Source organism: Mustela erminea, chromosome 15 (assembly GCF_009829155.1).
Source record: "Mustela erminea isolate mMusErm1 chromosome 15, mMusErm1.Pri, whole genome shotgun sequence".
NCBI classification, from domain to species: Eukaryota; Metazoa; Chordata; class Mammalia; order Carnivora; family Mustelidae; genus Mustela; species Mustela erminea.
The window spans coordinates 697,207-720,179 of record NC_045628.1 but is presented as its reverse complement, the minus strand read 5'-3'; the positions used below and the strand labels follow the sequence as shown (position 1 = coordinate 720,179).

The following is a 22,973-nucleotide window of genomic DNA, read 5'->3' as shown; positions in this document are numbered from 1 at the left end:
ACAACGCCGTGCTTGTGGTCGGGGGCATCAGCACCCGACAAACAAAATCAGGACAAACCCAAAACGTGATCGGCCCGTTACAGGGATATGCATCAAGGGAGGCCTACGGTGGGACGTTAACAAGTCTCATGTCATCTGACCACAAACTAAATTAGAAATCTAACAAAGATAACTGTAAATAACTAAATGTTTGGAAATTAATACGCTTTTTCTTTTTCTTTTTTTTTTGAAAAACTTATTTTTAAGCAATCTCTACCCTTGGCGGCTTGAACCCACAAACCTCAGATCAAGAGTCGCGTGCTCCACTGACTGAACCAGTCAGGCGTCCCTAGCAATACACTTCTAAACAAATAATCCAATAATCCTAGCATCAATAGATGATGTAAGTAAACGGCACACCTTTAAGTAACCCGAGTCAAATAAAATTAGAAAATATTTTGAGTGACTAGGAAAACACACCATGTAAAGGTTTATTTTAAAAAACAACTAAAGAATTACAGGAAAATTTATAGCTTCAAACGTTTACATTAAAAATGAAAGGTTTAATTAACGTTGATGTAAGCATCCACCTTTAAAAACTAGAGAGGAACAACTTAAGACCAAAATAAATGGAAGGAAATAATAAAAGTAGAAATTAAAGAACTAGAAAACGAGCAGATACGGAAGACCCACAAAACTGATGAGCCTCTAGTCAGACTGGCTGAAGGAGAGGGAATGAAAATTGTGGATACCAGGACTGAAAGGACATGGTCACTGTACCTACGGAGAAGGCTGTGAGTCGTTCACACTGGTAAAAAGTGGTATGGCCACATTCCCTGAGATTCACAAGCTGTCCAGATGGACACGGAAAGAAACAAAGCAGTTCAATCTGACATTTTAAATCTTTCAGAGGAAAAAAAAAAAAAAGATCAGAACTGGAGGGTGTACCTGGTGAATTCTACTAAACTTTTAAGGAAGAAGCAACACCTATCTTAGAGTCTTTCAGACACACAGGACAGGATACCTCACAACAATTTTATGAGTCCAGCATTATCCCAGAGAGAAATATTACAAGAAAAGAAAATGACCAGTAGCTCTTCACCAAATACTAGCCATTTGAATCCAGCAATATACAAAATCCGGATTACACCAAAACCAAGTACAATTTGGTGCAGAAGTGCAAGGTTAACTTAACATTTAAAAATCTAAAAAAGAAATAAAAACATAATCATCTCAAAAACAGCAGCATCGATGACATCAAACACTGTTGACTTAACTCCCAGCAAACTAGGAATGGAAAGGAGCTTCCCTAAGCCCGGAAAGGACATTTGCAATCTACGGACTGAAGCTGACATGCTGAATGTAACAGACTGAAAGCTTTCCCTCCGCAGCCAGGACAGGCGGTCGCCGCTGCGCTGAGCCCGGAAAGAGAAAGGAAACACATACAGGTGGGAAGGAGTTGTGAAGTAGTGGTCACACGTGACAGGAGCGTGTGGGTAGAACAAAGCTACCGCTAGAGCAGGTACGCCAACCCCGCAAAGTCAGGAGAGGTGGCTAAGCCAAGGTCCACTCTATTTGCACATTCAAGCAACAACTGGAGAATGAAATTCAAAGGTGCAACCCCATTCACAACAGTATCCAGAATGTGTGGAATGCCGGAGTTACAGACTGCACAAAAACACAGACGCCGGAAACCGTGAAGTATCGCTGAAAACAATTCAAAGAATCAAAGAGCTGCACCAGGTCAGGGTCTCTTTTCCCCCGATGGGTGCGTTCAGTCCCACGCGCGAGTTCCGGCAGGGTCTCCTTCACACAGCGGTGAGCTCGTCTTAGAATGCATATGGAAGTTGAGTCAAAGCAACTTGTGAAAGAGCCACTGGAGAGCTAAGTGTCCTAATTTAGAGACTCGCTCTGAAGCCAGAGACGGACCCAGACGAGCCTAACGGAGCGGGAGCATAACCGCATGCAGCTGCGCCACCTGCAGCAAAGGCGCCAAGGGAACTCAGGCTTAGTCTTTGCATCAAAGAGCTGTCCATCCGTGGAAGGGGAGAACTCTGATTTTTATCTCACACCATCCCCAAAACCTAACTTGATCATGGGCCCAATTGTAGAAGCTAAAAGCATAAAACTTCTAGAAGAAAACATAAGAAAAATCATTGTAATGTTTGGAAATGCAAAGATTTGTCAGGACACAAAAAGCATGAATCATGAAACTAATATTGAGAAGTTGAATTTTAATTAAATTTAAGTTTTGCTTTTTGAAAGATACTATTAAGAAATAAAAGGGCTATAGCAGCATCATGGGAGAAAATGTTGACAGGACAGGGAGGTAGCACATTCAGAATACAGTTTAAAAAACACTTAGAATTCACAAACAGCAATAAACTTTAAAAATGAGGGAAAAATTTGAACACTTAACCAAAGAAGACCCATGAATGGCGATGAGCACATGGAAGGGCCTTTTCATCTCGCCAGTCCTCATGCCGACTAGCACAAGACAATGACACAGCTATCAGAAAGACGGGGGACACCGAGTGTTGACAAGGCTGTTGGTAAGGATGGGAGAACTCCGACGGTTTCTTCTTGAACATGCACTCCCTGAAGACCCGGCTTTTCCACCCCGAGGTGTTTACCCACAAGAAATAAAAGCCTTGTCTGCCCCATGATGTGGGTTTGGGTTTTCATTGCAGCTTTACTGGTAACAACCCAAACGTCCTTCTGCTGTGCACAGGTGACCTCGTGGTCCTACAGTGGGACCCGCTCCATCCCTTCTGAGCATGGGTTACAAATGTTGAAATATCAGTGTTGATTTCAGTTCCCATTGTGTCTCCACTCTTAGGAAAGGGCTCTGGTTAACCACATTTCATTTCTCAAGCGAGCACAGGCCCTAGGTGACGCCACCCCACACCCCAGGGCCCCCAGGCCACGACCAGGTGAGTGTGTCGCTGGAAACGTGAACTTAATTAAAGCTACACAGTTACTCCTGCAAGTGACTAGGGCTGTGTGAGTTAACTCCGTTTTCCAAGAAAGCAAGTGTTTTGGTTCTTTTTTTATGAAAGTTCCTTTTTCATAACCGTCTGAAAGGAAGACTACCGTGGTTGGAGTATTTCAAGGAATCTACCCAAAAGCTGTTGTCAGAGGTGTGCACAAGACGTGCAGTGGAGACATTCTCAGTGGCATTATTTTAAACCGCAAACAAGCACAGGCAGTCTAAGTGTCCTAAAGGAGAGGGCTGGTCTTCATACGTGTGCGGGACAGGACTTTCGCTTCTCTCCCCACCGTGAGCACATGGTTCACTTGCAAGCTGACAGTTTGCCCGTGTTCCTGACGTGTTCCTGACGTGTTCCTCACTGACTCACCCTGTAACTTAAATTAGTTTCCAGCCATGATCTACTTGCCTTTTGTACCATTACTAAGCCAAAGTAAGTATTTTTGAGGTACATTGGCAAGAGAATTGGGGAAGAGAAGTGAAAAAATCTTGTGTCTGGTAGAAAATGACAGCAGCATGGCACAGACCCAGCTGTGACGGAGCGGGCACCGCGCAGCTCCCCGCCTCCTCAGGCCTGGTGCTGGCCACCCTCACCCTTCTGCAGGGGTCCGCCAGCCGTTGTTGGGCAAAGGAGAAGTGACCGGTATCTTACTCGAAACTGGAATATGACCAAATGGTGCAGCCCGTATGATGAACCACGGGGCAAGAGCAAAGGTCATGCCCCCCGCACACACTGCCAGTCCGTCCTAACCCTTCTTACCTTGCGAATCTACTGTTTATTCCCAGGACTGTCCGTCTTGTGAGGCTCCAGGCACATGGCAGTCCCGGCATCACAGGGTCCGTTCTCACGCCCGCTTCTCATCTGTAACTTCTTTCTTCACGGGGCCACCTGCAAACTATCTACTTATTTGCCAACAGCCGTAACCAAGGTAGTTTTAAGAACTAAGTCCTGCCCCTGAGCATTCATAAAGAAAACTGGTTTAGAACGGAGTCTGGAGGCTGGTGGGGGGACACACAGGCCCTGCCGCTGTCCTCCACGGCAGGCCCCTCGGAAGTCTGACAGGTCAGAAGCTGGACAAGGAGACGAGACGAGCTTACTACAAGCACGCACGTGGGACACTAAGGGGAAAAGCCCCACGAATCGAGGACTGTCCGGTGCGGACAGTAGACACATGCGCCTCTCGAGCTCGAGGAACACCTCCAGAGGCGGCGAGGGCGGAGGCCTCGGTGGGGCAGCAGGACGGGCCGAGGAGGAGGGGCCGGGACACTCGGGTCTGCACAACTGCGCGAGCGAAGCGAGGCGGCGGCCGAGGGGAAGGGCGCGCGGCCGGAGCTCCAGGCCGCGATGAGCGCAGACCCGGGGAGCCTCTAGGGAAACCAAGGGCTCGGGCCCGGGCGAGCGCCGGGGAGGCCCCGCGGAGGCTCCTCTCCCGGGCGGCACCAGGCTCCGGCCCCCGCAGCAGCGACGCCCGCGCCGCGCCCCCGCCCGTCCTCCAGCAGGGGTCACGGCCGGCGGCCACCTCCGAATCCCCTTCCGCCGCGGTCCGCCTGCAGCTCGGTCCTCCGCGGGGCCGACGGGGATCGCAGCGTCCAGTCCGCGCGTTCGAGTCCCGCCTTGCTCAGCCCCGCGTCCGGCCGCCGGCGACTCCGCGGCCGCAGGAGCCCCCGGTACAGTGCCCGGGCCCCGAGGGAGCAAACGGTCCCTGTCGAGGCTCTCGGGCGGCCCAGGTCGGCGCGGGCCTCGGCAGGGAACCGCCCCTCGGGCCACGCGTCTCCTCGGGCGGACGCGGCAGAGCGGCTGCGGACCCCGGACCCCCTGCCCGCCCCTGCCCTCTTCCCGCTTCAAGCCCGCAGGCCCCTCCCCGGCCCGTAGCTGGGGTCACGTGGAGCCACGGTCACGTGCCTTTGGGTCACGTGCGAGGCGGGCCTGGCCGGGGCGAAGACGTCGTATCGTCGTGCTCTCGCGAGATCCGCGGGGTCACGTGACAGCGCGGGCGCGGCGCAGACTCACGTGACGGGCGCCGCCGGCCGAAGGGTCTCTCGCTCGCCGCGGGCGCCACAGCGGCAGGGCCTCTGGACCGCGGGACCCTCGCCCTCACGCCGCCCCCGGCCCGCCCGCCCGCCCCCGGCGCCCGCCCGCGGCCCAACCGCCCCCGACCCGCTCGGCTCCCGCTCCGGCCTCGGCGGCCCTCGCGCCCATGGCGGCCCTCGGCGGCGCTCGGCGGCGGCCTCTGCTCCTGCTGCTGCTCGGTGAGGGGCCGGGCCGGGCCGGGGCCGGGCGGGGCGGGGCGGGCGCCGGAACCGGGGGAGGCCGACGACGCGAGGGCCGGGGCGCCGTCGTCGCCTCGGCCGAGGTCGGCGCCCGGGGTCTGGCGCGGAGCCGTCCGGCCGCTGCTTGAGGACGTGGGGCGAGAGGTCCGCGGGGGCCGCTGCCGCCGAGGGTCGGCGAACTCGCTGTCTGGGCGTCGGGTTGGGAAACCCGCGGCTTGCGGGGCTCGGGACAGCGGCGGGGGCCGCCCGGGGCCGGCGGGACCTGCCTGGGCCCCTGTCGTGCCGCAGACGCGGGTCTCCCCGGGAAGGGCCGCGGCGGGCGACCCCGGCCTCCTAGAAGCCGTCCTGGCGCTCTGGGTTTCCTTCTCGGTCGGGCCGGTGCGCCTGCGGGGCGTGCGCGCGGCGGGGCGGCGGGGCGGCGGGAGCGCGGGGCGGCGGGAGCGCGGCGTCCGGCCTCACAGCGGCCGCGTGGAGCGCGGGGTGCAGAGAGCGCTGCTGTGCGGGGGCCGCCGGCCTCCGCCCGGACCGGCCTCGGAAGCGGCGGGGCGCCCGGGGCGTCCCCGAGCGGGGCGTCTCCGCAGGAGCGGGGGCCGCGCGCTGTCTGTCGGGGGGTCACTGCGCGCCTTGGTTTCAAGTCTGTTGAGGGGCCTTGATGAGGCTCCCTGTGGCCCCTTCGCTCCCCGCTGGTGCGGGCCGTTCTCCCGACCGCAGCGTCTGGAAGAGCCTCCGAAGGGGGCGCGGTGAGGGAAGCGGACGTCGGGCGCCCGCCTGCCGCGGGTTCGCGCTCTGCCCCTGGGAGCTGTGACGGCGGCGGCGGATTCCGGCTCCCGGGTCTGTTCGGCCCGTCGCGCGCCGTGAGTGGCGGAGCCGCGCGAGGAACCGGGGGGGCGGCCTCACTCGGGCAGCAGACCCGGGGCTCTGCCCTTCCCCGGCAGGCGTGCGTCCTACCGGCGGAGTTGCGGAACTCGGACCGGCAGCGCTGCGCCTTCCTAGAAGGGCTCGCAAACTGGGGAGTTTCGGATTTTTGTGTTTTGAAACTCACCTTGAAAATGAAGAGAAGCAGCCTTGTTCCTGCGTGGTGCCGGCTGGGAGTGCTGTGGGCGTCCTGAGCTGGTCAGGGCGAACTGGCTTGTCTTCGGGTTTTAGATTCCGTTGAAATCCAACTTTTAGAAAAGGTATATTCCTTGGGATTTAGATCCTTTTTTTCCTTGAAGATTTTATTTATTGATTTGGCAGAGACTGCACCAGCGGGGAGCAAGGGAGGGGCAGGCTCGGGGCTGAGCAGGGAGCCCGCGGTGGGACTTGTCCCCAGGATACCAGGATCCTGACCCGAGCTGAAGGCCGTCGCTTAACCAACTGAGCCACCCAGGCGTACCAAGGGTCTTGGTCTTTTTTAAATGTTGGTTTTGATGCATAATTTCACCAGAAAGCATTTTTTCTAAAAAATAGTTCAAACTTCAAAACTACAGCTTCTTCCTACATTCACAATTAAGTGATTCTTAAAGCTTCATTTGTGTTTCAGTATTTGGTAGAAAGCAAAACCAAGGGTGAACTGAAAGTGTCCAGTTCTTGGGATTAGGTGACGTTGCATAATGTGACTCTTTAAACCGCTGGTGTTAACTAGACGACTTCCTTCCCCTTTCCCAACGAAGAACCGTCACTTAGGAAGCTTGAAACGTTTTATTCTGATTAGTAGTATTCTTGATTGTGGGACTTTGTCAGTTGCTTAGGTTGGTGACCAGATTCCTAGCTGTATTTGAAGTTGAAGTGCTCAGGGTCCGTGGCCTCGAATTCCTATTATTGGACACTCCCGACTGTCTGCGTCCAGAGGACGTGACTGTGTGTGTAGCGTGAACGACATTTCCGTTGTGCTGTGATCACTTACACGTCTCCCTCATCTCACAGCCCATCTTGTGCCTCCCACATAGCAAGCCTCCCTGCGTGCACACAGACGCCCCGGGTTACAGCGGCAGTCCCTCACCAGACGCGCTAAAGTCAGCTCTTCAAGAGTGTCTGCTCCCGGGCCCTGCCTCTGTGGATTGGGATTCCCTGTGAGGGATGGAACCTTGGTCTTTTTTTCTTCTTTCTTTAAATCTTCACAGGTGATTATGTATTACTGATTAAGAAAAAAATACTGGGTTTAAAAGCATCAAACCAAGACAGACTAGAAGTATTTCTTTAAAAAAATATTTTTGAGATTTTATTTACTATTTGAGAGAGAGCACGCATGAGCAGGGGGATGGTGGGGGGAGAGGGAGGTAACAGAATCCCCACCCTGCAGGGAGCAGGACTCAGTCCCAGGACCCCAGAATCATGACCTGAGCCAAAGTCAGATGCTTAACCCCTCTTACAAAAATTTTAATGTAGAAGTTCATTGATGTGTTTGTTCGGAGGGCAGTGTCTTCATTTCAGAAGTGAGTGTTTCACAATTGGAAACCTATTGCTCACTTGGCAAGTGTTGGAGAGAAAGTGCGGTTGGGATGTGGCACCAGTTCCAGATTACTCAGCATCACTAACTAGCTGTGTGACCTTGAGCAAGTCAAGGACCCTGTCTCAGTGTCCGCAGCTGTGCAAGGGAATCCTGACAGTGTTCCCCTGTTGCCGTGATAATTAACTGCGGAGTGCTTAGAGCAGGGCCCGGCACGTAGCAAGTGCTGTTAAATCAAACACTCTGCGTTTTGTGTCACATACTGAGGAGTCCGCGATGAACTCGGTGGTTGAAGTCTAAATAGTTCTATCGAAATAAACGTCGGTGCGCGTGAAACGGGTGCTGATGCTCTGCACACACGGGCTCATCTCATACTCTGATAGCCCCAGCGGCTCAGCACGCCTGTTCCAGCTCATAGGCACACAAATGGAAGGCAGCCGTTGCTACCGGCCCAAGGTCACACGACTAGTAAGTGATGGAGTGGTCTCTCCTAGTCCTGCTGCTGACAGCTGACGGCTGTGCTTGTTTTAGAGAGTGGGGTCACTACCAGTGGAAGTGTGCGGAAGGAACAAGCCAGACGTGCTCCTTCGCATGACCCCTGGAGACATGACCAAGTCCATGCCTGCGGGGAGGACTGCTGCGGTTAGCCATTGCTGGCGGGCCGGGGGCTGGCTTCCAAGAGGGACACCCGCTCCTCATCACTGCGACATTTTAATTCATTGAAGATTTTGTTTCTTCTTAAGCAGCTATCACTGTTACAGAATTTTTTTTTTTTAAAGACCTCAGACCATTAAAGGGCTCCGGGGTGGCTCAGTTGGTCAAGCATCTGCCTTTAGCTGAGGTTGTGATCCCAGAACCCTGGGATCGAGCTGCGCGTCCTAGGCTCCCTCTCAGCCAGGAGCCTGCCTCTGCTCTCCTCCTGCCCCTCCTTGCTTGTACTCACTCACGCTCTGTCTCATCTCTTCCAAATGAATACATTTATTGAAAATCTTAAAGAAAAAAACTTTTGACCATTAGCATACAGACATTTAGAGTTTTATGTTCTGATGCTCTTGTAGAGCTCTTTTTCTTGACTGAAATCTGGCTTCTGGGGCTAAGTTTCTTGTTTGAACAACTGAAAATTTCTGGATCCCTCCAGAATAATTGTGAGTATCTAGTGCTGGTAAAAGCTTAAATTTGTTTTGGTAGTACTTCTTTTACTTTGAAGGCTTATATCCTCAGAGTATTTACTAAGTGAAAAGATTCTGTGTTTAAAAAGTTATTTAACATTAAGTATATTCTGATGAAGTGCTTTGAGTCAGTAGAAAGTGTTTTGATGATTTCGGGAACTCATTTGTGGAAGTGCAGCGTGGTAAAAAGTGGTCCGTGCATGATCCCATGCGAGGCAGCGCCCTGCCATGTCCGTGGCGTACACGCAACCACGCGTGACTCTGCTGTAGTTAGCCAGCCCCGCAGACCTGTGAGGGCCTCAGGCCCAGGAGAGCCTTTGACTGGTGCACGAAGTAGCCCATGTACACCTGATCTGGGTCAGTGTCTGGTGTCTTCCTGGCTCCAGCGCACGGGCTTTAACACGCTCTGCTCGCCGGCGTCTCTCTGCGTCCCCGGGACGCTTAACCTGTCGTCTGAGGGCATGAGGAGGATTTGTTTGGTTTTTGAGAGCCTTTACTGAGTCAGAAACGAGCTGTGGCATTTTCTCTAGGTTTTACAGTGGAAATTCATTTATCAGAGTAGCCTTCAGTTTAGTCTTAGCTGAATATTCTGGGATGTAGGTTAAAATTCTGCAAAGCAAAACAAACTGCGCAGGTTTCTTATTTGCCCTAGTTGGCTTCATTCTCGTGCACCAGCTTCTTGTGAACACAGAGTTCGGTATTTCTCGTACCGCAAACTTACAGGAAGGTATGTGGGGTTTCTGGCTACATCTCGCTTTGTGCCTGAATAATAGTTGGCTTTAAAGATTTTATTTTGTGAAAGTTGGAAGGGTAAAAGAAATTGTGTTTGTTGGAGTCATCCACTTTGCTAGGGACAGGGATTTTAGAATGCAGAGTTACGAGTGTCCGCGGAGAGTGTGCCTTCAGAGTGTGCCTGAGGCACATCGACACTCGGAGTGGCCAGAGGATAGCTAGAGGGTGTGCAGGGACCGGCAGCAGCAAGGAGGGAGGGCATGTCACTGCTGAACCCTGCAATGCGCGCTGCTGGCGGTTCGGCTTTAGGACGAACGGAAACACCTGTTTCGGCTGGCCGTGGGAGCTGAGCGCACGGACACGCGCGGCTTGGAGGAGTCAGCTGCTGCTCCGTGCCTGGGCCGGCTGACGCCCACCGATCGCCTGCTTGGGGCGGTGGGTGTCATGAAGTCAGACGTGGCGCTGACCCTGAGAATTTAAGGAGGAAATAGCCATCATCACTGCCGAGCTGGAGGGACCTGTGAGAATTTCATTCTGTCCCCTCCTTCTGGGGGTATAGCAGCCCTCCCTAGACATGGTGACCAGTGTCCTAACATCACATGGCCACGTCCAGGTTCTGTTGAATGGCTTCTTGAGAAGCTTTCTGAACTTGGGCCCAGAGCTCGTATCTGTGAGCCCATGGCTTTTCCTGCCACGCCTGCGGCCCATGAGAGGTAACACGATCTGACTTTAAATAGTTTAGGACGGTGGCACCCCGGACAGCACCAGTTCTCCCACGGGCTTCTGCAGGTCAGTATTTAGGCTGAGTCCTGCCTCCAGGACCCAAGCGCGTCTTCCGGAGGCCCTCTGAGGACTGAGCCTGCAGCGGCGTGTGCCCAGGGGTGACCTGGGAATTTCCAGGTGACCTCTCTCCCCATCAGTGTCCTGACACCAAGCATTAAAGAGCTGTCAGCCAGGTTGGCAGGCTCATCGATGGACTCAGAGTTACCATTTCCAAACTCAGATCTAGGAGAGACAGGACAGAAGACCCAGCTGAAACCAGCCTGGTAACCCGTGTATCTCTTTCTTTTAAGCAGCCCAGTGGTGTCTCTTAGTAAAGCCCATTGTTGCCACAGCTAGAGGCAACAGAAGCACCCACTTGTATTTTCAAAACTGTCTTTGGCTATTTCTGTCTTTCCTGGAATTAGCAGGCCTCGTACATGGCGCAGCAGCGATGTTTGTGGTGAAGGATGCCAGCGGGACAGCCTGCATCATGGCCAACTTCTCCGCTGCCTTCACGGCCGGCTATGACACCGGGAGCGGGCCTAAGGTAGGAAACACCAGGGCCTTCGTGCAGTGTGTGTGGTGTGTGTGAAGGTGTCTTTATTGTTATTTTAAATAAGTGTTTGGAGAAGGACCTCACCGTAACACGGTTGGCGTGTGCATGTACCCCACTGGGCCGTCGCCCGTGCTCTGTGTACCCTGAAGCTGCAGTCATGACCAGTAAGCCGTCCTGTCCTCTGCTCTCACTGTCCGGTAGGAGAGTTGTCCCAGACTTGTGCACGATTCCTCTCTCTGGTCACAATGCTGACCAGCCTGGTGTGCTGGAGTCCCCCTGGGACCCCGGATGTCTCACACACTCTCGCGCTCCGGGCGCAGCTGTGTCTGCTGTTTGCCGAGCCGCCTGCGAGCACGGTCCTACTCTGAGATGCTCCTCAGTTGTCCTCTTAAAGCGCCTTGTACTCCTGCAGGATAAAAAAAGGCCTTTTGCATTTGTCGATTTCTCACAGGCTGCATTTGTAGATCTTTCTTTGTTAATTACTCTGGTGGACATTTCACTTGTCTGTGTAACATTGACTCTTAAATGTATCTCTCAACCAAATATTTTCAGTTCTTTGTTGAAACCACAGTTTTTTCCTGCCCAGCCCCAATGTTGACAGCATCAGATCATCTTACTGCCACCGCGGGATGGTGGAGGGGGCCCGGCGTTGGTGGGAGGGACAGAACTCCTTTGGAACACTCGGGGCTTTGTGCCACACGGTCAGGCCTCATCAGCTCGTGAGTGCGGTCCTCCACGTGAGCGTGCTTGCACCCGAGAGAGACGGTGTCTGGCAGCTTCTGTACCGCAGAAGCCTTTCAAGTTACAGAGACGGGTCCAAACACCTCTTGTGGTTGTTACCACTATTTTGTGTTTGGATTTTTTAAATGTAATTGTGATCTCGATTATGTTCCGCAAATGGGATCTCCCTTGTGCTGCAGTGTGCCCTCCTATCACCGTAGCTTCGTCGTCACCTCATGGAGCGGTCATTTCTTGGAGCAGCTTTAGTGGACAGCATTGCTGCACTTTGGTTAGTCGGTGCAGTTCCTTTGGGGGGTCTCTGGGTGGTTTTGTAGTGGCTCTTGTTGCCTGCAGCGGGCAGTTCAACAGTTCTGCAGCAAACACCCCCTTGTCTGTGTGTAAAGTACAGTTGACGCACAGTTGTGTCAGTTTCAGGTGTGTAACTTCGTGATTTGACAAGTTTATCCATTATGCTGTGCCCACTACACATGTAGTGGTCATCTGTCCCGTGAAGACTGACTTCTTCAACATTTTTTAGCAAACAAGTAGTAGTGGTTTTGTCAAATAAAAATAACACAGCTTACTTGAAGCCTGATAAGAAATATTTCAGTGTAACAACATGACTTTAGTTTTAATTCTGCTGTGAAGTTATGTTAGCAAAGAACGTTTGATTGACTAATTGTCAGCTTTGTCTTAAACATTGCTTTTCACGTACCGACACGTAATACTGATTTTCTTTATGTTTTTATTTATGTTAAAAACGAGTGTGCTAATGGTGGCGTCTGAGAAGGGGCTGAGGTCCCACTTCCTGAAGGCCAGTCTTTGGTGTGTCTGAATCCCTTTTGTGACCTGGGTTCTGACTGGGTCTGTCATCCTTTGCTCTAGAACGTAACCTTCGACCTGCCGTCCGATGCAGCCGTATCCAATAGCAGCTCCTGCGGCGGAGAGCGCGCGTCGGACCCCAGTCTCAGGATCGCTTTTGGAAGAGGACATGCACTGGCCCTCAATTTCACAAGAAATGCAACACGTTACAGTGTTCGGCTGATGACTTTTATTTATAACTTATCTGACACACAGATTTTCCCCAATGCAAGCTCCAAGGGTAAGAACCAAAACCGACCAGTTATAAAGTTAAGAAAATTGGATTGGAGAGTATCTAATATTTCAAAATTTTTAAAAATTTTTAGTACTTTAAGTAGTTAAAAATTGATTTTTTTTTTTTTTTTTTTTTTAAATACAGATACCCAGACTGTGGAATCTGCCACTGACATCAGGGCGGACATAAATACCAAGTACAGATGCGTGAGCACCGATCGGGTCCACATGCACAACGTCACCGTGACACTCCGCGATGCCACCATCCAAGCGTATCTTGCCAACAGCAGCTTCAGCAAGGAAGGTAGGGTGCTGCCATTGACCGGGGTGCCCAGTCCCAGCTCCGGTGGCTGCTCACATGGCTTTGAGCCCAGGCCTGAGGAGAACGCGTGTGTGAGAGCTCGTGCAGCCAGGACTGAGCTGGGGGCTTGCGCTAGAATTGCTGAACGTGTTTTTCTCTGGAGAAGGTAACTTTTTAGGTGAGGTTGGACAGATACTGATTTAAAAGGGCAAAGCAATTGCATCCTGTCAGGGTCACAAGATCTCTTCCCGTTCAAGCCAAGTGTGTTTCGACCAAGACCTAGGCTTAACTCCTGTCCGGCTTGGCGGGCCGAGGGGCAGATGGTGGAAGGATCTCGAGTGCCTTTTGGGGAGGGGGTTGGGCAGATGACCCACCAGGGAAGCACCCGCCAGCCCAGCTCCACTGGTGGGCTCTGGGTTCCAACGAGACAGGGCCCCAGGCACCCCCAGCTCTGTGGTCTTGGGTAAGGGGCTTTGTTTCCTTCCCTTGTGAAGTAAGAACAGCCCATGTGAGCAGGTCCGTCAGGTTGAGATGGAAATTTAGGCCGAGTGCTTATCTCAGGGCCCAGCTCTGAGCTCGTCGTAAAGCGTGTTGTCATCCGGCTGTGACCGCAGAAGGCTCTCTCCTCAGTCCTCCAGTCAGCTCCCAAGTTGCGGTCGCCTTCTGGAAGGGTGAGGGGCTGATGGCCTTGAGGGAGCCTCCTTCCTCCTGGTGCATAGCCGAGCTCTCGCAAGCCTTAGGTTGCGGCGCCCCTGTGGTGAGACTGGCTCCTCGGGGGTGCCTGCTGGCCTGTGACTGACGTGCACCAAGTCACTGCTGCCGAGGGGCGCGACAGACTGGTTAGCGGTCTGTGCAGTTGGGTGCGGCCCTCCTGAGAGGCCTGTCTGCTCTGGCCTGCAGAGGCCATCCAGCTCACCTCCCGTTTCTGTAAGGCCAGTAAGCTAAAACTGGATGTTGTGTTTATCAGTTCAAAGTGAAGAAAAACCAAAAGAATGTTTCACAGCACATGAAAATGGCGCGAACGTCAAGTTTTGGTGCCTGTAACGAGTTTCTTGCAGCACAGCCGTGTTCGTTCACACACCCGTTTCTGCGGATGCTTTCGCGCTCCCGTGGCGGAGCTGGGACGGCACCGCCACCAGACAGCCCCCGAATCTAGAACGTTCGCTGTCGGTGACTGGGAAGAACACGTGCAGCAGTGTGCGGGGAGGGGCGGGTCTGTGTGCCCTGCAGCCGAGGAGATGGGCTAGGCGGGCACTCTCTCCACGCCCATGTCGGGGTCGCCGTATGTGTGCGTGTCAACCAGCAGGCTCAGGTGTGCACACCAGCCAGCGCCTGCTCAAGCGGACGCGTGACCGTGCAGGGCTTTGAGTCACGCAGAATGCCTCCGGTCTCCAGGTGGTGGCTGCGTTTCGTCCCCAGCAGTCTTCTCCCTCCTGCCTGGAGCAGAACGGAAGCGTGGGAACTGCCGAGGCCTTGGGAAATGAGAGCGTCCGGGTTTGCCGGCTCCGTGCAGTGAGCTCACTGCTGCCTGGGCCGCTGGTGGTCGCGGCGGGGGGGCTCCTCGCCTCCACAGCTGGTTTTCTTCTGCTTGGAAAGCTTCTGGCCACAGGCCGAGATGACCTGGCCTCCCGTGTGGGCTGCCCCGCTCCTGGGGCAGGGCTTGGTTTCTGGGCTAAAGTCACACGCGAGAATGTTGAGAGGCTAATTTCTTGTAAGGTTATTTTGTTTTTTGAATAGATTTTATTTTTCAGAGCAGTGTGAGGCTCCCCATGAAACAGCGAGTGCAGGCTTCCCAGAGCCTTGTCCGCACACGCACACAGTCCCTCGCCGTCGCTGTCCTGCATGTCGCTCCCGGCAGAGGACGTATGCGTGTGATTCCAGATGGAAAAGCTGCCAGAAGGAGGTGGTCCCTCCTGTGTCTGCATCCCTGCCGCTGGCCCCGTCTTTGGAGGCCTTCCGTCCTGTCCTGCAGTGCCCTGTGAGCTGTTGGTCAGAAACCCGGTCACAAAGTTCAGCCTCACTCCCCACCCCCCTTGCGTCCCGTGGTTCATCAGAGCTTGCTTCCATTTTATGTTAAAGCTGCCTCTGCTGATCAGTTTGCTTGGGAAAGGAGACGCGCTTCCTCTGAAAGACGCTGGAGCACTGTCCTAGTGATTCCGCTGGGAAGAGGGGCTAAGAGGCATCCCCGAGATGCACAGAGTGTCCCGTACAAGTTGGCGTGCCCCTGTGACAGGCTGGCAGGCTCGGTGAGGTCATGGCACACCTGCTTACTCTTCATTGGATGGGAGGGAGTCCCCATTGGGCTTTTGGGCTCCTGTCCCTATCAGGTCACATTATCTACAGTCACCCCGATCGGTCTTTACCTGGCGTGCTAAGAAACAAAATCAGCAAACAAAAAATATGGCGGAGCTCCAGGGACCACCCCCATTCCCCCCACGTACCCCCAACGCCGTGATATCTTTTTTATTTTTGGGGATGTGGACCTCCAGTAGCCTGGGGCCTAGTGACTGGGGGAGTTCTCAGAGGAGCCGGGGAGGAGCTCCAGAATGGGTGTCTGCTCTATGGGGAGGGGCTGCACCGTTCCCAGAAATGACCGCGGCACGCCCTGAGCAGCACAGGTGAGCCGTGCAGGCCCACTTTCTCCCGGTCCTGCTTCAGGACGTGCGGCACGGTTCTGTAAACATGTTCGCACACTTTCGTTTTCCTCTACCTCTGTGGGAAGAAAACAGTATGCAGTGTCTATACCACACAGAAGGTGTGTTCATTGGTGGTGGTATTGGCAAGGCTTCTGCTCAGCAGTAGGCTTTTATGATTAAGTTTTTGGGGGAGTCAGAAGTTAAAGTGGGTTTTCGAATTTGTGGGGGCCGGTGCCCCTCCCCCATATCATTTAGGGTCAGCTGTAGTTGATGACCTGACCTGAGCCATACTGAAGCTCTGCTGCTCGTGTGTCCCACTGTCCTCAGCTCTCTGTGAGCTTGGTCTAATCTTCGGAGAGCCTCCTGGCTAGCCAGCCCCTGTCACACCACTCTTAGTCTGTGCTGCGGTTTGTGACCGTGGTGTGCAATCCAAGGGACCCGTGTCAAGCAGGAGATTTGATGCAACTCTCACTCGTATCACGACAGCATATGTGGCTTCTAGAAGTATTTGGTTTCTGTTAAAATTGAATCATTTATCTCATTTTGTGCCAGTTCTGTTTCTTTGGTTCCTAGGCACAGTTTTTTTGTTTTTGGTTTTTTGGTCTGTTACCCAAATTGTAAGCTTCTTCAGGGAAAAGATTCCCTTTTACGTATGTTAAGTATATTTTGTCTTTTTGTAGTTAGTTCTACTCATAGATTCTTCATTAAGAATTGTTCCCTAAAGGGGCGCCTGGGTGGTTCACTCGTTAAGCGTCTGCCTTCAGCTCAGGTCGTGGTCCCAGAGTCCTGGGATCGAGCCTCGCATTGGGCTCCCTGCTCCCCCGGCAGCCTGCTTCTCCCTCTCTGACTCCCCCTGCTTGTGTTCCCTCTCTTACTGTGTCTCTGTCAAATAAATAAAATCTTAAAAAAGAGAGAATTGTTCCGTAAAGATAACATCCAAACATTAGTAAATTTTCGGTCACAAAAACCCATGTAAAGTTTTTATTTGATGAACTGCGGTGTCGGGTCAGGCTTCTGCGGCCTCGCTCGTCTGCAGTGTGGTGTTGTGGGGGCCTGGACCAGAGACCCTGGTTCACTCCGCCCCTTCGTGTGCGCTGTCTTATCGGAGAAGCCTGGGCTTGACAGATTCTGGTTTAAAAGTATCTCGCACAGGCCCAGGCTGCTGAACGGTCCCGTCAGTTTCGCTGGGGCAGGTGAGCGCCCAGGAAGCAGCATCTGTTCTCCTCTGCAAGGGTGGTGGGTGGTGATCGTTCTGGTCCGTGTGGAGAGCTCTGCCTGGAGGGGGCAGGGGGCACGTCCCCCTCTGTGGGAGCGGCCTTTCCCGCCCCAGGCCCGCAGAGGTTTGTGTTCATTCGTCTTGGCGTCTTGAATTGTGGTGCATGGCACCTGTGGACGCCTCTGGGACCGCTCGTTCAGAATAGGGACTTTTCGGGATGGTTGACCCAAGTTCACGTCCCACCCACTCCCGCCCAGTTTGGCAGCATTTCTCCCTTGGGAGTGACTCCCAGCGTGGCTCAGGGTGAGGGGCTGCTGCTCACGTGTCCATCCCCACACGAGTCTGAGCATGCGGGCTTCCCTGGAGGTCGGCTGCTGGTGGGTCGTCTGGGGCCTCCAGGCCGGGAGCCTTTGAAAATCACTGCACAGGGCTCGTGGAAGGGCGCAGCCTGCGCTTCTGGGGCCCCGGGTCTTCCCAGAGGCGGCCTCACGCGCGGGTAGCATTTAGCACACGCCGTGCCTCCTACTTAGATTTCCTCGTCGTGGACGGCACGCTCCGTGAGGAGGGCTGTCGTTCTGCTCCGGGACGGGCTGTCCGGAGCGCGGACTTGGCATTTGCAGCAGGGGGAGGAGCACGCTGTATCCGTGCAGATTCCCGCGGTCCGGACGGTGCGCCGTCCGTGCTCCCCGGCTGACATTTTGCACCCCGTGCTGTGAACACCGTGGGTCGTGTGTAAAAACGCTGGTCAGAGCCGTGGAGGTGGCTCTCCCCCGTGCGTGTCGAGGGCAGGATCAGGAGGCCACCTGTTCTCGCTCTTGCTGTTGCACAGTTAATTGGGTCACGTGTGACCCTTTGTGAGGTACTGAACCGCGCAGCTGTGACCCGAGCCTGCGGCTTAGCTCTGGCGAGAGGCGGGCGGCGCGGCCGGCACATCCCGAGGGGGCCGTCTCCTGCGGCTTTGTCCTGCACCAGGAGCCCAGGTCACACCCGGTCCGTCGTGCTCTTCCCATCTTCCCCTGCGGGCCGGAAAGGCGTCCGACTGTACGAGATTGTGTCGCGTGAAGACGCGCCGCGCGCGCGGACTTTCCAGAAGGCGTGGGGAACCACTTCTGTGTCACAGTCTTCCTACGGGTGAACTTTCCCGTCTCCCCCCAGCTCGACGGCCCGCAGGTAGATGGGCTGTGGAGGAGGAAGTGGCAGAAAGCCTCCTTTGAGCTTGGCGCAAGAAGCGATCAGGTGCTTGGAAGTTTCGGCATCTTCCCGGTGGGCGCCGTGGCCCTGGGAGCAGTGGGCCGGCTCCCTGGCTCGGCGGAGCAGAAGTGGGGGCAGGGCGGGAACCGGGCGGCAGTCGGGGACGTTCTCTTCCGAACGCCTCAGTCATCCACAGACACAGGGTGGTAGAACAGCTCAGTTCAGGACTGACGGTCTCCCGGAAGTGCCGAGGACTGTCCAGTCGGGTTCAGAGAAGGAGCAGTGTGTCCGGGGTGCACCTGGAGAGAACGTTCGTTTATCTTGCTTTGGTTCCGTCTGCCCTGGCTTTGAATATAGATTTTTGTTGTAAATCCCAGATTAAACTGCTGAGATCTCCTCGGGGGGCACCGTGTGCCCTCTGCCAAGGCCTGTCCTGCTCCGGCTTCCCTCACTCCTGGATGGCGGTTCCTTCCTGGGAGTTTCCACCCACACTTGACGGGGCCTTCTCCCTGCCTGTGGGTGCCTTTGCCCCTTCTTGCTCCAGATCACCCCCGCAGCTGGCTGACTGGTGCCTGGTCTCGTCCTGCAGGGACCCACCGGACGCTCATTCCTCTAAGGCCCTCCTGGGTTCGTCTCCCACGGGCACCGTGCTGACACCCCTGGCTTTGCCTGGTGCGTGTTTCTGGGGCTGTCTGTGTCCCTCCGGAGCCCGAGAGGTTCCCGGCGGCAGGTGACAGTTAAGGTTTTCTTTACTTCATAGTACGATGGCAGTTGCGTCGTGCAGAGGGTTAGGTCTATGAGGGCAGGGCTGCCCAGAGGCTGAGCTGAAGGAGCGTCCAGTCAGAGCCGTGGTGCGGTGGCAGGAGTGAGGGCGGCCCTGTGGGACGGCCGCGCCCACCTGTCCCGTCCATGCAGCGTGCGTTGGCACATGCCGTCCCTGGGCAGACGGAGAAGTCACATTCTGCATACGGGGCTCGCTGGGCACCGGCGGGGGCGCCGCTCCCGGTAGCTCTGAGAACCGGGACTTTGTCTCTCTTCCTCTTGTCTGTCCAGAGACGCGCTGTGAGCAAGACGGGCCTTTCCCAACAACGGCGCCGCCGCCGCCTCCCCCCCCTTCGCCCTCGCCAACGCCCGAGAGCCCCTCCGTGCACAAGTACAACGTGAGCGGCGCCAACGGGACCTGCCTGCTGGCCAGCATGGGCCTGCAGCTGAACGTCACCTACAGGCAGGAGGACAACACGGTAGGCTCAGCCCCCGGAGCCCTCTCGGTGTGTGCAGGGGTGGTCCGTGAGCAGCAGGACCCCGCGTGTGAGGCTGACACGTCCGAGCTGTGGTCGGCTTCTCAGCCCACGGCCGTACCCATCTGTCCGCACGCTGGGCTGCTGCTCCCTGAGACGGAATCAGGGAGTGGTAGGGGGTCCCCAGAGCGGAAGACACGTGTCGTTTGGCGTATTCTTTGGGACAAGTTTACTGATCCCTGAGAGAATGTTAAATTTCGCTTTAAACTTCACTGCTCCAACCTTTTTTTATGCTTTTCTTTTGAAATAATGATTCTCTCTGCTGGTAACCACGTCTTCAGACTGTGCGGGCTTGTGATGGGTGTGAAGCCTGCGGCTTTCCGCGATGGGGCGGAGGGCCGGGTGGGCGTCCTTGTGAAAGCGCAACAGGAGGAGCGGGAGACGGTTTTGGAACCCAGAAATCTGCGCTAGAGTGAACTTCAGATGTTTTCCTTCTGGTTTCGGTTAAAATGATTGTGGCCTTGAGGTTCCTGTTTTAAGATTCCTTTTGTCCTTCCCAGAGTAGGAGGAGCCAGGGCAGGAACCCGCAGGGTAACTCCTCTGCTTTCCTCACCTAGACCGTGACGAGAGTGTTCGGCATCAACCCCAATAAGACCACCGCCGGGGGGAGCTGCGGCCCCCAGCTGGTGACCCTGGAGCTGCGCAGCGACAGCGTCTCCCTCCTGGCCTTCCAGTTTGGGATGGTGAGGCTTCCGCTCCCCCGCAGCCTGGAGGCTCTGGTGTCAGAACCGGGTCGGGCCGCGCGCTCTGCCGCCCGCTGTGGCTCTTTCTGCCGTCCCCTCCGGCCTGCTGCTACGCGGCGGCGGGACCCAGGGCCCTGTGCGCTGGCTGGGGCGGAAATCCACAGCTCTGCCTTTGTGAGGAAGGGGGAGTCTGCTTTCTCTGCCGCCTTTTTCTTTAACTGGTGTTTTGGACCCTCGCCCCCACCCCCGTCCTCTGTTTCCATGAGGAGCGTCCTGGTTGGTTCCCCACACGGCAGACGCGGGAGCAGCCCGCCACGCTTGGCCCAGCCTCCCCCTCACGCACTGTCGTCCCCTGGCACTTGGTTGCAGGGCAGCGGCTCTGCGTCCCGGCCCTTCCCTTCCTTACACCCGTCGGGGACGCATCCCCTGTGAAGTTAGCGGAACCACACGGGGGAGGAGCCGTGCCCTGGGCAGGCGCTGACCGCACACACCGCAGATGAGCCGAGCAGCCGTTGGGTTTCTGCTGATAATTTTTTTTTTTTTTAAAGGATTTTATTTATTTATTTGACAGAGAGATCACAAGTAGGCAGAGAGAGAGGGGGAAGCAGGCTTCCTGCTAAGCAGAGAGCCGGACGTGGGACTCGATCCCAGGATCCTGAGATCATGACCTGAGCCGAAGGCAGCGGCTTAACCCACTGAGCCCCCCAGGCGCCCCTCTGCTGATAATTTCGACAGCATTGGGAAAAGCCTGCTTTTATAGACTAGGACTCTTGCGGTCCCTACTTGAGCAGAGTCTGATTCTGTAAAAAGGTCTCGAAGGAACAATCAAGATTTCATTCTCAAGGGACATGGGATGCCTTTAACAGACGGCGTGCCCCACAGCTTCATGCTGGAGCTAGGAACGCAAGCTCCGGTGTACCCCCGGACGACCCTTCAGGTGGGACGCTAGCGCGGGAGTCTGGCGGGTGGTTCAGGGCTCTTGTCTTCTCTTTAAGAACGCGAGTACAAGCCGGTATTTCCTGCAAGGAATCCAGTTGAATATGACTCTTCCTGACGCCAGAGGTGAGACCCGCATAGCACACCCCCCACCCCGGCCCGTCCCGGCGCCCCAGAGCACTCACTCTCCCCTGCCTTTGCAGAGCCCACCTTTAAGGCCTCCAACAGCTCTCTGAGGGCCCTTCAGGCCTCCATCGGGAATTCGTACAAGTGTAACGCTGAGGAGCATGTGCAGGTCACGGACGCCTTTTCCGTCAACATCTTCAAAGTGTGGGTCCAGGCATTCCAGGTGCAAGGCGACAAGTTTGGGTCTGGTGAGTAGCCCCGAGGTCAGCGTTGCAGACTCCGCACGGGCCTGCCGGCTGTGCTCCTGGGTGGGCAGCTGAGGCACTCAGCAGAGCGGACTCCCCTTCCCGCATTGCCTTGCTTTTGAGAGGCCCAGCATCGCAGATGTGGGCACAGAGTGCCATGGGAACGGAGGTCATGTTAAGAGCTGGCACGTGTCTTCCCCTGTGAAAGCAGGATCTGGGAATGCTGGCGCACGGCCTGCAGTGTCTGGGCGGTGGTCGATGAGCCTGTGCTGTTCCGTCCTCCCGGCCAGGCTATGGGCAGGGGTGGGGCGGGGGTGGGGGGGGGTGGCTGTGAGGTCGCGCAGGGACAGCTGGCGCGAGCGTGTGCGCTCCCTGTCTCCGCAGTGGAGGAGTGCCAGCTGGACGAGAACAGCATGCTGATCCCCATCGCCGTGGGGGGCGCGCTGGCCGGCCTGGTGCTCATCGTCCTCATCGCCTACCTCATCGGCAGGAAGAGGAGCCACGCTGGCTACCAGACCATCTAGCGCGGCCGCGAGAGGCGCGACCGGCCGCCGCGGCGGGGCCTCTGCTCGTTCCCCTGAGCTTAGATGGGTGTTAAGGGAGACACACTTTCTCGCAAACTGATTTTCAAATCTGCTTTATCCAATGTGAAGTTCATCTTGCAACATTTACTATGCACAAGAGTAACTCTGAAATGACGGTGTTAATTTTGCTAACTGGGTTAAATATTTTGCTAATGGTTCAGCGTTAATATTTACCAAAGTAGAACTTTAAGGTGGGGAGGGTCAGAGTGCTTTTCTGAGAGGGCACCGGCTCTGCTGTATTTGGCTTTTTAAGATTCTGGTGTTTGGCCTCTTCGTTCTTGACTGAGATTTTCAGCCTCGCCAAGGAGGGTCCCTGGTCTCGACCTTAGGGCCTCTGAGGAGGGCTGGCTAGTGTTAGGCTGGTTAAGAAACTAGTAGAGAAAGATCTTAAAACAGAAGTACTCCAAAAGGTGAAAATCTGGAACGCTTCAATTAAGCTGTAGAAGCCAGGACAGGCCCGGCCACCTGCCCCCAGGCCGTGCGGCTCAGTCCTTGGGCACGGGCGCCACCGCGCCTCCGGCCTTTCCGTGCTCTGCCACTCGAGAGCCGGCACTTTTTTAAAATAGATAAATGGGTGTTATTTTTATTTACCTTTTTGTACAGTGATTCTCAGTCTTCTGTTGGAGGTCCAGGGTGAGCCTGTGCCGCACTTGTGTAAACACTGGGTATCGCGCTCCGCTCTACCCGCTCGCCGCTCCGGCGGCTGTGCACTGAGGACCCTGCACGTCGCGCGTTGCTGTAACAATGCTAATAAAACGTGTCTTTCTTTCTTTGTCTGGACCTCGTGCTTCTGTCTGCTCTCACGCGAGGTCTCGCCGAAGAGGGGCGGTGGAGGGCAGGTGTCTGCTGTGCCCAGCATCCCACCCACACCACGAGGATGACCCTGCGGCCCCACCCCTTCCAACATGGGCCACCTTAATCTCCCCCCGGGGTGGTGGCCGCAGGAGGCCCCTTCCGCTGTGCTCAGCGCTTTCAGAGCAGGAGCTGAAGCCTAAGGTTTGTTTTAATCTTTCTTTTTAAAGCAAAAACCTGTGCCCTCCAAGGATTCGTGGACCT

The 22,973-nt window shown here is 55.2% G+C and overlaps 2 protein-coding genes across 3 annotated transcripts; one reads left to right on the top strand and one right to left on the bottom strand.

Annotated features, from left to right (window-relative positions):
* Positions 1-426: 426 nt before the first annotated feature.
* Positions 427-5,168, bottom strand: LOC116574570 (collagen alpha-1(III) chain-like). Its single transcript, XM_032315370.1, has 3 exons — positions 5,127-5,168; positions 3,729-4,841; positions 427-2,110 (listed from the first exon to the last, which is right to left on the bottom strand). The coding sequence occupies exons 1-2, from the start codon at positions 5,166-5,168 to the stop codon at positions 3,873-3,875; spliced, it is 1,011 nt and encodes a 336-aa protein (XP_032171261.1). The 3' UTR covers positions 427-2,110; positions 3,729-3,872.
* On the top strand, positions 5,113-22,687 carry LAMP1 (lysosomal associated membrane protein 1). 2 transcript variants are annotated; one of them, XM_032314269.1, is made up of 9 exons: positions 5,113-5,218; positions 10,759-10,877; positions 12,492-12,708; positions 12,847-13,005; positions 19,099-19,286; positions 19,901-20,026; positions 21,022-21,088; positions 21,166-21,336; positions 21,718-22,687. In XM_032314269.1, exons 1-9 carry the CDS (start codon positions 5,167-5,169, stop codon positions 21,855-21,857), a joined length of 1,239 nt encoding a protein of 412 aa, XP_032170160.1. In that variant the 5' UTR covers positions 5,113-5,166; the 3' UTR covers positions 21,858-22,687. The 2 variants fall into 2 exon arrangements, with proteins under 2 accessions (XP_032170160.1, XP_032170159.1); XM_032314268.1 differs by having other exon boundaries at positions 10,756-10,877.
* Positions 22,688-22,973: the final 286 nt, after the last annotated feature.

Bases quoted from the DNA above. Each gene is read 5' to 3' on its own strand.
- LAMP1 (XM_032314268.1), top strand. From the start codon at position 5,167: ATGGCGGCCCTCGGCGGCGCTCGGCGGCGGCCTCTGCTCCTGCTGCTG. The intron at 13,006-19,098 runs GTAGGGTGCTGC...TTGTCTGTCCAG, and splicing joins CAGCAGCTTCAGCAAGGAAG to AGACGCGCTGTGAGCAAGAC. The intron at 19,287-19,900 runs GTAGGCTCAGCC...TTCCTCACCTAG, and splicing joins ACAGGCAGGAGGACAACACG to ACCGTGACGAGAGTGTTCGG.
- LOC116574570 (XM_032315370.1), bottom strand. From the start codon at position 5,168: ATGGGCGCGAGGGCCGCCGAGGCCGGAGCGGGAGCCGAGCGG. The intron at 4,842-5,126 runs GTCGGGGGCGGT...ACGTGACCCCAG, and splicing joins CCGGAGCGGGAGCCGAGCGG to CTACGGGCCGGGGAGGGGCC.